Source organism: Corylus avellana, chromosome 3, assembly GCF_965113065.1.
Source record: "Corylus avellana chromosome 3, dhCorAvel1.hap1.2, whole genome shotgun sequence".
NCBI lineage: Eukaryota > Viridiplantae > Streptophyta > Magnoliopsida > Fagales > Betulaceae > Corylus > Corylus avellana.
The window spans coordinates 22554711-22570326 of NC_142492.1; the positions used below are offsets into that span (position 1 = coordinate 22554711).

At 36.4% G+C, this 15616-nt stretch overlaps 1 protein-coding gene, 1 long non-coding RNA gene and 1 pseudogene across 2 annotated transcripts; all 3 read left to right on the forward strand.

The window, feature by feature from the left end:
* The first annotated feature begins 2335 nt into the window (after positions 1 to 2335).
* On the forward strand, positions 2336 to 3217 carry LOC132173359 (uncharacterized). The gene is made up of 4 exons (XM_059584833.2): positions 2336 to 2410; positions 2487 to 2591; positions 2698 to 3050; positions 3152 to 3217. Exons 3-4 carry the CDS (start codon positions 2704 to 2706, stop codon positions 3198 to 3200), a joined length of 396 nt encoding a protein of 131 aa, XP_059440816.1. The 5' UTR covers positions 2336 to 2410; positions 2487 to 2591; positions 2698 to 2703; the 3' UTR covers positions 3201 to 3217.
* A 1066-nt stretch (positions 3218 to 4283) lies between these two features.
* LOC148586940 (uncharacterized) lies at positions 4284 to 4960 on the forward strand. The gene is made up of 3 exons (XR_015911776.1): positions 4284 to 4352; positions 4449 to 4629; positions 4894 to 4960. It is a non-coding gene; the product is annotated as an uncharacterized LOC148586940 (long non-coding RNA).
* Positions 4961 to 8731: 3771 nt separating this feature from the next.
* Positions 8732 to 11728, forward strand: LOC148586941 (uncharacterized; annotated as a pseudogene).
* The last annotated feature ends 3888 nt before the right edge of the window (positions 11729 to 15616 follow it).

Below are 15616 nucleotides of genomic sequence, written 5' to 3' on the forward strand. Positions count from 1 at the left end.
AACGGCCTCATATTTGGAGTAAGTTTAGTAATGGTCTTTGTGTTTTACCTGTTACGACATGTTATAATTTTAGCGTTGATGATCATTTACGAATACGTTTATTTTTCATGCAGTGAACATTATAATATGATCAAAAGAGAAGGCGGCCGTGACATTGATAAAAAGCATGAGGCTAACTTTGAACGTTGGTTCCATAAACGTTTATACAATAGTGGGTGTACTGCAGACAATGGCTCAAAACAATTATATGATCTTGCATGCGGGCCTGATCGTCATGTTAGATCTACAGAGGTTGCATCGTGAATGGGGTTAGGTACCACACGAAAGAATGTGCAGAAACTCGTACTACCCAGAACAGTGGTGTTTCTGTTTAAGGTGAGGACGAAACCTCAATAACTGAGTATTATGGTGAGTTAAAAAATATTCTAGAGTTACGTTACCCTGGCCAAAATCTCGTGTACTTGTTTGAGTGCGATTGGTGGGACACTGGGAGTGCAACAGGAGTACAAATGGACCAAGGCTTCACGATTGTTAATACTTCTCGTACATGGTGTGAATCCGACCCGTTCATCTTAGCATGTCAAGCTTCGCAAGTGTTTTACTTGGATGATCCCAAATTGGGTGGTAATTGGAAAGTGGTGCAGAAGTAGATCAATAGGGACATCTATGATATTCCAACAGTACAAAAGGGAGATAATACAGAAGATGACGAAAGACTCAGTGATGACGTATACCAGGAAGGTGAATGTGTTGGGGGTAATATGGTCTTTGTTGATGAAGCAAATGTTGAAGCCTCCACTCAATTACGTAGAGATGATGCGACAATAGCAATTGATGAATTATATATTCAACTTGATGCAAGCATGTTTGCCAACGATAACTTGCCGAACGAGGACTATGATACAAACTTTGATGAGGAAGAGGAGTTATGTAGCGACAAAGATATAGACTCTGAACACGAAGAGGACTCTGAACACGAACAATCATCTTCAAGTAACAGTGATACAGATTCTGAATATGAATCTGATGATGATATGTGTTGAACATAAGCTCACATTTGGTGTAAGTACAAAGTGTATTAGCATATTTAATGAAGTTGATGCTCTCTCTCTCTCTCTATATATATACATGTATTGTGATGTTTGTTTGTTTTTTTACTAGTATAATTATTGTATGTTTGTCAAAAATATTGAACATACTATATGGTTATAATTTGACTAATATATTTTTTTTCGTTTTTGAGTTGTTTGCAGATTGATCATAACAATGACAACAACAGGACGTAAACGTGTTCCAGCAGCACGAGGCCGAGGCCAAGGTCAAGGTCGGGGCCTTATTGACGAGTATGAGAGTCCGACTCCCAATTCTGGGTTTGGTGATACAGATATGCAAATGGCGCCCTCGCCCCCCCTCCTCCTCGAGTCAATGGATAGGCATCCTTCGCACGAGTCTAATGATCCTATTCACTCAGTGGCAGGATTGGATTCACAGGGAGGCGCCCCTACTGCATCTTGTAAGTTCATGAATTATATGTTTATGAAATGTTATTTTTGTATTATTTTGGTTTGATATAGACATTTGACAATATAACTTACTACGTTACCATGTTTTGCATAACAGCTACCACGTCTGTCAGAAGTGTAAGGGGTAAGGCCAAGTGTAAGAAGTTGAGTGAGCACGTACTTAAGCATGGTCCCTTAGTGCTAAACATCCCAAATAGACACCGGGCACCTATAGGCGATAATGCATCATGGTTTGCAAGCAAGATTGGGGAGATTATTCGTAACATGTGCGAACTCCATCACGGTGAATGGAAAAAGGTCCCAGTTGAGGAAAAGAGCAAGTTATTATTTCATGTTCAGGTATGAATATCAATGTAATGTTTATGAATATGTTTTGTAAGAAAAAATAATGTGACACATTTTTTACCATTGTTTTCTTATCTATTATGTATCAGTCAAATTTCGCACTGAATATGGAACGATACGAGCACGTCAAAGCTGTTGAAAATAAATTGGGTCGTGCATATGCTAGGATTCGTTCGAACTTGTATAGAGACCACTACAAAAAATAATTTGAAGGCATTGATAAAGACGATGATGAGGGGATTGCCAAGGCTAAGGCTATTGGGAGGGAAAACGTGCCAGCAGGATATGGTTCTGAACAGTGGAACCTAATATGCGACTCATTTGATGACGATAAATGGAAGGTAAATATATATTATTATACTGATTAGAAAATTCAGATTGATATAATTTGCATGCACTTGAGGACATTTTATGAATAATTGTGTTTTTTTTTTCTCCAAATTTTATAGAAAAAGTCTGCACGAAATATAAAAAACAGAAGCAAATTGGAAACAAATCACACAGCTGGCACTTGTTCATTTGTTAACGTCATTTACAAAAAGGTAAGTGTCTCTTTTTTATAATTTAATTCAAGTAACATTATTTAGTGTAAACTTTGATTATATGTATTATGTGTAGGAACAAGAAACAAAAGTGAAGCCCAATCCTGTTGAACTATATGAGGCTACCCATACAAGAAAAAAAGATAAAGAGTTTGTGAACGACAAATGCAAAACTCTATATGTAAGTAAATGTTTACGCTCCGATCATTAAGTTGATTAGTGAAGTACATGAATAGTAAACTTGCATGAAGTATATATTAAACTAAAGCCAACTATGACTTGTGCAGCTTCAGATGCAAGAATTAACAACCAGTGAGGCCTTAGAGGAAGGCAGTGTGGAGGGGACAAGTGTCGAGGACCGAATGCAAGAAATAGTCACACAAGTGCTAGGGGGCCGACGATCTGGTCACGTTAGAGGAATGGGATGCGGTCTTATTCCTACCCCTTTAAGTACTTCATCTCAAGCGTTCACCCACTTCGACAACCATGACGAGTGTAGGAAAAGACAAGAAGATACTCAAAGCGAGCTTCAACAGACTAGAATCGAACTTCATCAGTATAGGGAGAATTTGCAAGCCAACGTTGAGGAAACCAACAAATTGAAAGCCACTGTTGAGTTCTTAATGTCACGTATTGGAGGGTTAGTGAAACTATATCTATGCATTAATTTTACAAAAACACACATACTAAGTAATCGTTAAAAAGCTTATTAATCATTATATGAAATTCTATTCTTCTTAGGTCTGGAGGGAGCTTGCTTGGAGGTGCATCAAGTGAAGCCAACAATTGAGGGAGCTTTGGAATAACCATTTATTTATGATGTACTTTTTGATACCATCTATTTCAGATATTTTTTTTTGATACTATGTATTTGGATAGTTGTTGGTACTTTCTATTTGCTATTGTGTATTTGAGTATTTGTTGATCGTGATCTGTTTGGTAATGTATATTTGTTGGTACTTTTTATTTGGTTTATATTATGTTAAGATATTCGCAAAATTTTTGGTTCACGAACTTTTGAGTTAGTAAATCTCCCTTGACATGTTTATCAAGGTTAAAGAGCTTTGAGTAAACAATGCAAGGGAGTAATAATATCTTTCTAAATTTTATTTTTAAGTGTATGCAGGATGATAAGAGTACAAGAAAGTTAAACCACCCAAGCAGGTTCTTACTTTAATATGTTTCATGAACAAACACATTTTTAGTATTTCTTTCTCTATCATGTTGGGTTTCATTCTTATTGTCTTGATATCATATATTGGTTCATTGTGGTACATTACTCAAATTGCTTATGAGGATGAATTGGCAAGGAAGAGGATGCAGATAAGTATTTTATTTTGGGTTTTGGAATTTTCCTGGCCATAGATTGTAAAACATATATTTAATAGTTTTCTCCCTTGGCAGGTTTGGTTCATGGGGCAGTTTTCACATATTTTTGATGATTTTGATGAGGTTAGTCATTTTGAGTTACGTTGCTTGTGAGCATTTAGATTAGTTTGAAGATTGTTGTCTGATGTGGTGAAGTAGTGTTAATGCATAGTACTCTTCTCTAAAAGGTGTTAAACTTTTAAACTTTGCCAATATTTGTGGTTTTCGGCTTCTGTTTCCAATGATAGGTGTCGTTTTGTAGTTTTAAGCCATTATTCATGATATGTTTGCCCTTTATATTATATCATTTTCATAATTATAAGATAAAGAGGTATAAGATGTGTTAGTTGTGGTGAATGAATGGGAGAGAGTGGTTGATGGGTTTGTTTTGTTTTGGTGATTGATAGCGTCGAGAAGGAACGAAGCGGCGGGGTGGCTGAGGAAGATGGTGGGAGTAGTGGGGGCGAAGGATTTGCCGGCGGAGCAGTTGGAGCAGGAGTTCAGGCTAGGATTGAGAGGTGGGATCATTCTCTGCAATGTGCTCAACAAGGTTTACTCTGGAGCTGTGCCCAAGGTTAGCCTTTTCCTCATCCTTATCTTCATTTAAATTCTGTGTCTTTTTTGTTTTTTCAATTTGGGATGTTTAAGCAGTAGTTTGATTTCTGTTTAGGTGGTGGAAAGTCCATGTGATTCTGCTTTGGTTCTTGATGGGGCCGCATTGTCCGCATTTGGCTGCTGTATTTTATGCACAGAAAAGGAAATATTCTGATAAGTTAGGACCTCAATGGAGCAAGGAGGAGCTTGAGCATTTTTATCAAGCCTATTGGAAATATGGAAAAGACTGGAAGAAGGTATGCCTTTTTGTGTTTTATTTACTCTTTTGGGATTTACTTAATTAGCCATAATTGGTTGTCTTTCATTATATAAGCAGCTTCTAATTTTTGTGGTGTAACTTGATATCTAATTTGGTTATGCATACATATGCAAACATTTTTCTTGCTTTCTCCCTATAATACTGTTTACAATAAAATTTTCTGTTCTAATGAGACAATTTATAACGTGCTCCAGTTTTGTTTTTGGTCTCTTTTCTATTATTGACTTCTGTGCATATCCAGGTGGCTGCTGTAGTACATAACGGATCCGTTGAGATGGTGGAGGCTCTCTACATTACAAACTGGGTTGGTAGCGTCCATTACTGTTAGATTGATTTATAACTAGAATCCGTAAAAAACAAAGCTTTCTGCAATTTAGGAGTATTATGGCAATTATACCAACAGTTCTGTATGTGACTCTACCTTTTCCTTTCCTTGCATAAGCAGTGAATATTCTTCTTTTCATGCAAGCTAATTTTTAAAATTAAGCACTATTTTCACCTTTCTTGTATAATCTATTGCGCTTTATTTTAATGTAATTGATTTGCATGAACTAATGATCAGGGTATGACCTGGTTTAATATTTCTTTTGTTTTTTTCTTAATACTTGTCACTGCTTTGTCTTGAACGCGTTCTTATAGATTTGAATAAGGGTCATAGTGCTCATTTACTTCTATTAATTGCAAGCTGGAGGATTGAATCTACTAAACCTCTTGGCAGAAAATAGTTTCTTTTGCATCCCAGTTATTAGATAGTTTGGAGCGGGTTTGTCATTCAGTTAATAATTTCTTCTAGTTTCAGTAGTTAGTTATGGTGAGATTCTTGATAACTAAAGTTAATAAATTTGTATGAAATTTGATCTTAAATTCAGAAATGAAACTGGTTTGCATATGTAAGTAATTTGGTTCCCTGGGTCTGGGTCTGCGCTCGATCGCACACGATTGTGCGATCGATCACAACATCACAAACACCTTCTGGTACTGCGATCGATCGCACACGATTGTGCGATCGATCACAAAATCTCGAACACCTTCTGGTACTGCGATCGATCGTACACATTGTGAGATCGATCGCAGATTATTTTTTTTAAAAAAATTTTAGGACAATTAGGGTCCACTTTGTGGACGCTAATGGTTAACTATTAGCGTCCACTTTAAGTCGACGCTAATGGTTAACCATTAGCGTCGACTATGGGTTCCGTTTACATCACCTTTAGGGTCAAAAAATTGTGACTTTTAGGGTCCATAAAGTGGACGCTAAAAGTTATCAATAGGGTCGACCCTAAGCCGACGCTGATAGATAATTTTTTTAAAAAATTTTTTTAGGACCATTAGGGTCCACTTTGTGGACGCTAATGGTTAACCATTAGCGTCCACTTTAAGTCGACGCTAATGGTTAACCATTAGCGTCGACTATGACTTTCTTTTACATCACTTTTAGGGTCAAAAAATGTGACTTTTAGGGTCGATAAAGTGGACGCTAAAAGTTATCATTAGGGTCGACTTGAAGTGGACGCTGATAATCACACGTATGAGCATTAGGGTCGGACTATTAGCGTCGACACCTTTAGGGTCCAAAAGTCGACGCTGTTGGCAACAGCGTCCACTTTAGGACTTTTAGGGTCGACTTAGAGTCGCCCCTAAAGACCTAAATTCTTGTAGTGTATATCCAACAATCAACCCCAAGCAAGTTCTAGATTTGATATTATAATTAAGCCTTTTGGGTTTTATCAGTGGACGTAGGTCATATAGACCGAATCACGTAAAATATTTTGTCTATTTTTATTATTTCTATTTTATTATTTTCGCATTTAATATTCATAGTATTATGAATTTCTTTATGGTATCAGAGACACCGGCTTATATCAAAATGGTCTCGTGGAGTCTATTTTGTCTATTTCTTTTATTTCTTTTATTTCTTTTCTTTTAGAGGTAATTACCTTTTCTCCCATAAATTATAATGCATTGTCAATTTTTGCAACCTAATCTAGAAAAGCTGAATACACACGTAGAGAGACCATTTTGCAGAAAATTAAAAAAATAATAATAATAATTCTAAAAAAGAGTATTACACAATCATTTTCTTGGAAATTACGAGTAATAAATATATATGTACGTAAGAAGAGCATTCTGAAGAACGGCAAACTTTTTCCAGAAATAGAAGACCATTTGTGCGTTGTTTGTTTTTTTTTTTTTTTGGAAGAAAATAAGTTATTTCGTTTCTTTAATACATAAGACAAAAAAAAACATGACGTTTTTTTAACCCTTAGATATAATGGATGACCATATTTAAAAATTTGAGAAATTCGAATTCTCTAAGATTTTGAAGAGATCCAAATACAAAAAATAAATAAATAAAAACAAAGAACAAATGACATTTTAAAGGAGGAAATAAAGAAATAAGGCCGGGCTAAATCAGACTCTTAATCCGTGTTCAATGTTAGGGTACGTGGCTTGGCCCGACCTATCACTCCATCAATAAAGGTTGCACTAGGCCAAATAAGGCTTTCAATTTATAAATAAATACAAGTATATTAACTACAAACTAGGAATAATCATATAAACTTTAAATAGTTTTAGAAAATTAGAAATTAATTTAAAAAGGTTTTAGAGAAGGCCGATACACTAGAGCGAGGAAAAATAGCGTCCGAAATTCGGTCAAAACATCACTGAAAAGGATTTCTTCAAGTACAAGCCCATCTTCTGTTTTTTTGGGACCCCCCCATTCCCTACTAGCTTGCCATCTTTTTTTTTTCTTTTTTTGTTAGTAACAGTGGTGTTATATGACTATTAATATTCTATCGTTTGAACTTTGAACTTTTCCCAAGAAAAAGAAGAAACGAAGAAGAAGCTAAGTACAGGCGCACATATCATTCCGAAACAACGTTAAACACGTTGCTTCAGTGATGTGTGTACACTACTATACGGCCAATCTTCTCATGTTTTAAAGCCATTTCCTTTAGTTGGATCCTCAGCCCACATGACATGCTTATTATAGGAATACTTTGATTTGCCTCTGCGCTGAAGTCTCCAGAGGTTTCCTTTTTCTTTTTTTCCTCGGCACACGTGCTTATTGGAATACTTCCTGCCTTTCTGCTCAAGTCTCTCCAGAGGTTCCCTTTTTCTTTTCTTCCTTTTTCTTTCATTTGTGTACTTCTGGATTCCTATAGGTATATCTGTATGGATTAACCGATCAACTTTTAATGGATTTGGGGGATTTGTTTTTTTTTTTTTCTTCAAAGGATGGCATTTGTAAAAATAATATCGTTTTTTTATTTCTTGAACTTGTGCCTTTTATGCTGCTTGCATGAGTGTCAAAAAGAAAACAAAAGAAGGTTATATATATATATAAAGTGTTAGAGAGCCAAACAATTGAACTCAGAAAAATTTTTAAACTGATGTGGCAAAGGTTTGTAAACTAAAAAAATGCAATTTTCTTACCCTTGTCTGCCACTCACAGTCTGCCATGTCAGTTTGAAAATTTTTCTGAGTTCATTTGTTTGACTCCTTAACACTTATCTCCTAATGCTGAAATGCATATAATGAAACATTACATTTCATTGGGGGTGGAACTAGAGTTTTAGGTTTGAGGGGCAAAACTAAAAAAATAAAAAATAAAAAATTGGAGGGCAAAAAAAATGTTTTAAAAGATATATTTTATTAAAAAAACAAAAAATTAAAAAGAATTTTAAAATTTTGGAGAGGCCACAACCCCAAAGCTCCACCTAGATCGGCCCTGCATGTGATGACCATTGTTGGGGATAAAATTCACTATGGGTCCCACTATTCCTCAACAACCCTTAATTATTTCATAAGGTCCTACATTATCTCAACTACCTCACATTATCTCTCCACTATTTCAAATAATTCTTCAATCATCTGAAAGGAGAAGATCAAAAAAGCAGTTATACAGAAAAACCCTATAAAAGGGAACAAAAGACATCAGTAAAGTGGAATCTTTTCTCTATACAATGCTAGGTCCAACTACGTTTTGATCCCATATACGACTGCTAACTTAAGCATCGAAGAACATGAAAGATCACATCAATTGAAAACTGTTAAAGGAAAAACGTGCATCAACAATGGTGTTCATGTGTCAAGAACAGTATTAGATTATAAAATAAAATTTTAAAAAGCATTATATTGACCAGAAACGTTTCTATATATAAATAGCATTGGCTTATAAAAATACTTTCGTAGAGGATCCGAACTCCGAAGTCTCCTTCACTGGGAAAGAAAAAAGATTTCTATCTTTTTTAATCATCTCATTCAGACTTTATTGATTATGGTATTATACAATAATATATTAGCCAATTAGTTTTTGCTGACAAAGACGCTAAAATAAAATTTTCTAAGCCAACAAATGCAAATGTGGACAAAAAGATTGAATATGTAAACAAATAAATCACAGTACCTCTGACCCGCCAGACAAGCCCAAGCGCACGGACGTCCTTTACGTTTCATTGTTGGGAAACAACGTAAAACTCGTTGCTTGAGTGACGTGTGCAGATGTACGTGATCCAAATCCTATAAATATATATAGATGTCGACGCCATTAATCTTGTCATTTCTGCAATATTATAAAGCTTTAAAGCCATCTCCTTTACAGAGTTTGGGGGATATCACTACCTTGGGAATGGATCAGAGTTTATCAAGATGGCTTCACCCCAATGCACCTTGCTTTACAAAATAAGCAAACCCAAGTGGCCCTACTGCTACTTGATGTTGATGAAGACCTTGTTCATGTCCAAGAAAGGGAGGGTGTGACTCCTTTGCATTACGTAGCTGAAATAGGAAACGTTAGTCTTTTGGCTGAATTTTTAAAAGCATGCCCCAAATTTATTGAATATGTAACGATTCAAAGAGAGACTGTCCTGCATATTGCCCTCAAATAGGACATGTTCGATGCTTTTCTGCTCCTGTTGGGATGGCTTCGGCAGGCCTGGTTTAGAAATGCATCAGTGTGGGAGAAGAAGTTGCTCAACTGGCAAGACGAGGAAGGCAACACTTTGTTGCACATTGCAGTATTCAAAAATCAACCCCAGGTAAGTTGTCTCCACTCATATTTTCTACTAAAGAGACTGAATAGAGTTGGTACGTACAATGAAGGTATATACATCTTAACGTGCAAAGGGTTACTGTAATGATTTAATTACAGGAATATGCGAAAATTTGTCTTCCAACGATTTTACTTCAATTTCTGGTTGGGATATTGTGTTTTGTTTTTTTTTTTTTTTTTTTGAAACTTCACTTTGGCCTCCTGAACTTCCAGTCAATTTTACAAATCCTTTTGAACTTTCAAATCTCTCACTTTAGACCCCTGAACTTTCTATTTCTATCACTTTGGACCCTTCTGTTAGTTTTCAACGTTAAACTCAAACGGTTTGACATTTTATGCCTATTATACCATCACCCAGTCCACTTAAAATTTCGAAAACACCCCAAAACTACAGCATCTACCCCAACCCAAAACGACGTCGTTTAGGGCATTAATTTTTTTTTTTTTTTTTTTAAAAAAGCAAAATATTAAAAAAAGAAAATAAAAGAAAAGAACATCGGGATGGCTTTTGGGCTTTTGGGGGTGGCCGGACCACCCCCAAGGGCCTGGGGGTGGTTTCGGCCACCCCCATACCAGCCGTAGGGGGTGGCCGAAACCACCCCCAGGCCCTTGGGGGTGGTCCGGCCATCCCAAAAAGCCCAAAACCCATTCAGTGAATGGGTTTTTTTTTTTTTTTTTTTTTTTGGCCTTTTGGGGGTAGCCAAACCACCCCCTTGTCCATGGCGGTGGTTCGACCACCCCCAAACCAGCCATGGAGCCACCCCGATTTTCTTCTTTCTTTGTTTAAAAAATAAATAATTTTAATGCCCAAAACGACGTCGTTTTGGGTTGGGTGGGTATTGTAGTTTTGGAGCCCAAAATGATGTAGTTTCTGGATTAGGGTATAATGGGCATAAAAAGTCAAGCCGTTTAAGTTTAACGTTGAAAACTAACAAAGGGGTCCAAAGTGATAGAAATTGAAAGTTCAGGGGTCCAAAGTAAGAGATTTGAAAGTTCATGAGGGTTTGTAAAATCGGCTGGAAGTTCAGGGGGTCAAAGTAAAGTTTTCCATTTTTTTTTTAATCTCCTTAATTGATATCATTTGTTTTTATTTTTGTTTTGTTTTGTTTTTATTTTTTTTTTCAAGTTTACTTTAACATTTGGGGGCCGGGGTTGAGTAGTAGATATATATAGGCTATTATGCATTGATGAGATCATGATTGTACATCTTTATATATATCTTGCAGATTGTGCGACTGTTATTGAATTTTAGATCCTTCTTCCATTGTAAAGTTGATATAAGTGCCAAGAATTCAAGGGGTTTTACAGCGTTTGACATGTTACAAGGGCAAACACGGGACAAGCACACCCAACAGATGAAGGACATGCTATGTCATGCTAGATGTTTTAGTATGTTGCATCTTTCGAGAATTGAGTCTCTTGCAGATTACTTGAAATCTCCTGTCAGATTTGACAAGAAGATATACATATTATTCCTCCGTCAAAGAACAAAAATCACAAATGATACGCGCAATGTTTTGTTGGTGGTTTCTGCGTTACTTGTAACAGTTACCTTCCAAGCAACAGTGAGCCCTCCTGGAGGAGTTTGGCAAGAGGACTACCTTCCTACGACCAATAACTCCAATAGTATTACCCCGACCACTGATAATAGTGAATACAATCCAAACCCACACTTTGCGGGCACAACAATCATGGATTTAACCACTTTCCTTATACTTGCGGTTTTAAATCTGACATCCTTTTGTGTAACAGTCTTTACAATATTCGTCCTCCTCCTTGGTGGTTTTAGAAGTGGACTGTTCAGCATACCCCTTTATATCTTCTCTCAGTGTTTTGTCGCGTCATTGTTGATCACAGCTCCAGTAACAACCCTTCAGGTAAATCCTCCTCTGACGATTTTTTATTTCATTTGTTCTCCTCTTCTAATTGTGTGTTTGGAAGGCATTGTGAGGCTGAGACAAAGAAAACTTGTCCAGGCCTTTCTTCTGAAAGCAAACTGCTTGACCCAACTCTTACATAGACCAGTGGGATTTCGCTTATTCCCCTAGCGGGGAAAGTAATTAATCATGGATGAATCCTCTTTCTAGCAACAACCTATTTTTAGTAGTCTGTGTCTTACTACGACATCATTTTGCATAATAATCTATCTCCATTCTCCTCCCATGGACTCTTGTTAGTCTTTATTGCTTCATAGCCATGAATATGATTCTCCTCCTTTAATAAACGTTGGTAGTGATCAACACTACAAGAAATTAGGTCTTTAGGGGTGACTTTGAAAGTCCAAAAGTGGACGCTGTTGACAACAGCGTCGACTTTTCGACCCTAAAGGTGTCGATGCTAATAGTCCGACCCTAATGATCAAATGTGCGATTATCAGCGTCCACTTAAAGTCGACCCTAATGATCACTTTTAGCGTCCACTTTATCGACCCTAAAAGTCGCAATGTTTTGACCCTAAAGATGATGTAAATGAAAGCCATAGTCGACGCTAATAGTCAACCATTAGCGTCCACTAAAAGTGGATGCTGATAGTTAACCATTAGCATCCACAAAGTGGACCCTAATGGTCCTAAAAATAAAAAATCAAAAATAACTATCAGCGTCCAAACTAAAGTGGACGCTGATAGTTAACCATTAGCGTCCACAAAGTGGACCCTAATGGTCCTAAAAAATTAAAAAAAAAAATTAACTATCAGCCTCTACTTAGAGTCGACCCTAATGATCACTTTTAGAGTCCACTTTATCGACCCTAAAAGGTGCAATGTTTTGACCCTAAAGATGATGTAAACGAAAGAATTAGTCGACGCTGATAGTCAACCATTAGCGTCCACTAAAAGTGGACGCTGATAGATAACCATTAGCGTCCACTTTGGTCCAAAAAAAATGAAAAAAAATTACTATCAGCGTCCAAATCAAAGTGGATGCTGATAGTTAACCACTAGGGTCCACTTTTGTGGACCCTAATGGTCCTAAAAAATAAAAAAAATAATAATAATCTGCGATCGATCGCAGCATCAATAGGTTTTCCACATTTTGAGATCGATCGCACTTGGAGTGCGATCGATCGCAGCATCAGCAGGTTTTCAACATTTTGAGATCGATCGCACTTGGAATGCGATCGATCGCAGCATCAGTAGGTTTTCGAAATTTGGAGATCGATCGCACTTGGAGTGCGATCGATCGTAGAATCAGTAGGTTTTCAAAATTTGGCGATCGATCGCACTTGGAGTGCGATCGATCACAGCATCAGTAGGTTTTCTAATGATTTCCAGTTCAAGTGAAGAACCACTTGGTTTTGTTCACTGCAAATAACATCAAAAGTCAACTGACCATATCTAGTCTTAGCAAAAGAGTCATTAATAGAGCTTAGATCTTGAAGGCTTAAGAATATAGCATATTTGTAACTCTGACAAATGACAACTAAAAAGCCAAACTGCAGTCCATTCTTATCCATGCAACACATATCAACTGATGTTAAAAATTAGACTTTCAGTCAGCTCATTATTTATCAACCCACTTAGCTTGTCTCAAGTGTCATGGAGAGATCAAGACCACATGAAATTAGTCAAAATACAACCACCAACCTCTTGTTGAATGTGGACACCGAAATCTCCAAATACAATGTTCCCATACGCATCTTTAGCATTAGTTTTCTGAAGAAAATTCTACATCAAAAAACAACGACATACTGAATTTTCCTTTTCATCTTGGGGAAAAATATAAGGAAGAAGTTATAAGATCTATGCAATGCAATGAAATGAACACAGGCAGTTTTTCATAGAATTTCATGAAGCCAAAAAAGGACTGCACAATTTAAATCACCTGATCAATTAATAGTATTCAACCCACAAGCAAAAATATGAATTCCTTACGTAACACACCTGCCCTGCTACCTCTACGACACATATAACAACTGAACCCTTTGTCTCAATCAGGTATTTCAGATGACTCAAAACACCATTAGGCCCGTGCAAATTAAAAGATACCTTAGATGTTCATATCAGTAGAATCAGTAACAGCTCACAAAGATAACTATCCAATTAATTGCTAGTAATAAGTACCTCAGGAATCAAACAAATGTCAATTTGTCTACTAGCTAGGGATGCATGCATAGCTATATATCCACTGCTACGGCCCACAATTTCACAATGCCAACACCATGATAAGCACTGTGCGCCTAATAACAAGATTGAGGCAAAAAAAAAAAGTTCACTATGAAGAAACCAACACTGAAAGAATTCAGAAGGAAAACTTATCCGGAGAAACATAACTCCATGCATGGGCAAGTAAAATGCACGAAGAGTACCTCTATAAGAAACATTGCATTTATGTTTAAGTACACAACAACATTGTTTGATGAATCAATTAATGAATGAAATAATCAAACTAATCTAAATGCCCACAAGAAACGTAACTCAAAAAGACTAACCTCATCAAAATCATAAAAAATATGTGAGAACTGCCCTATTAACCAAACCTGCCAAGGGAGAAAACTATTAAATATATGTTTTACAATCCACGGGCAGCAAAATTTCAGAACCCAAAATAAAGTACTTATCTGCATCCTCTTCCTTGCCAATTCATCCTCATAAGCAATTTGAGTAATCTACCACAATGAAACAATATATAATATCAAAGACAATGAGAATGAAACCCAACATGATAGAGCAAGAGATACAAAAAATGTGTTTCTTCATGAAATATATTAAAGCGAAAACCTACTTGGGTGGTTTAACTTTCTTGTACTCTTGTCATCCTGCATACACTTAAAAATAAAATTTAGAAAGATATTATTACTCCCTTGCATTGTTTACTCAAAGTTCTTTAACCTTGATAACCATGTCAAGGGAGATTTACTAACTCAAAAGTTCTTGAACCAAAAATTTTGCGAATATCTTAACATAATATAAACCAAATAAAAAGTACCAACAAATATACATTGCCAAACAGATCACGATCAACAAATAGTCAAATACACATTAGCAAATAGAAAGTATCAACAACTATCCAAATACATAGTATCAAAAAATATATCCCAAATAGATGCTATCAAAAAGTACATCCTAAATAAATGGTTATTCCAAAGCTCCCTCAATTGTTGGCTTCACTTGATGCACCTCCAAGCAAGCTCCCTCCAGACCTAAGAAGAATAAAATTTCATATAATGATCAATAAGCTTTTTAACGATTACTTAGTACGTGTGTTTTTGTAAAATTAATGCATAGGTAGAGTTTCACTAACCTTCCAATACGTGACATTAAGAACTCAACAGTGGCTTTCAATTTGTTCGTTTCCTCAACGTTGGCTTGCAAATTTTCCCCGTACTGATGAAGTTCGATTCTAGTCTGTTGAAGCTCGCTTTGAGTATCTTCTTGTCTTTTCCTACACTCGTCGTGGTTGTCGAAGTGGGTGAACGCTTGAGATGAAGTACTTAAAGGGGTAGGAATAAGACCGCATCCCATTCCTCTAACGTGCCCAGCTCGTCAGCCCCCTAATACTTGTGTGACTATTTCTTGCATTCGGTCATCCACACTTGTTCCTTCCACATTGCCTTCCTCTAAGGCCTCACTGGTTGTTAATTCTTCCATCTGAAGTTGCACAAGTCATAGTTGGCCTTAGTTTAATATATACTTCATGCAAGTTTACTATTCATGTTCTTCACTAATCAACTTAATGATCGGAGCGTAAACAGTTACTTACATATAGACTTTTGCATTTGTCGTTCACAAACTGTTTATCCTTTTTTCTTGTATGGGTAGCCTCATATAGTTCAACAGGATTGTGCTTCACTTTTGTTTATTGTTCCTACACATAATACAAATAATCAAAGTTTACACTAAATAATGTTACTTTCATTAAATTATGGTACGAGATACTTACCTTTTTGTAAATGACGTTGACAAATGAAC

Excerpts from the sequence above, each read along its gene's own strand:
- LOC132173359 (XM_059584833.2), top strand. The coding sequence starts at position 2,704 with ATGCAAGAATTAACAACCAGTGAGGCCTTAGAGGAAGGCAGTGTGGAG. Across the intron at positions 3,051-3,151 it reads TTAATGTCACGTATTGGAGG|GTCTGGAGGGAGCTTGCTTG; the intron begins GTTAGTGAAACT and ends TATTCTTCTTAG.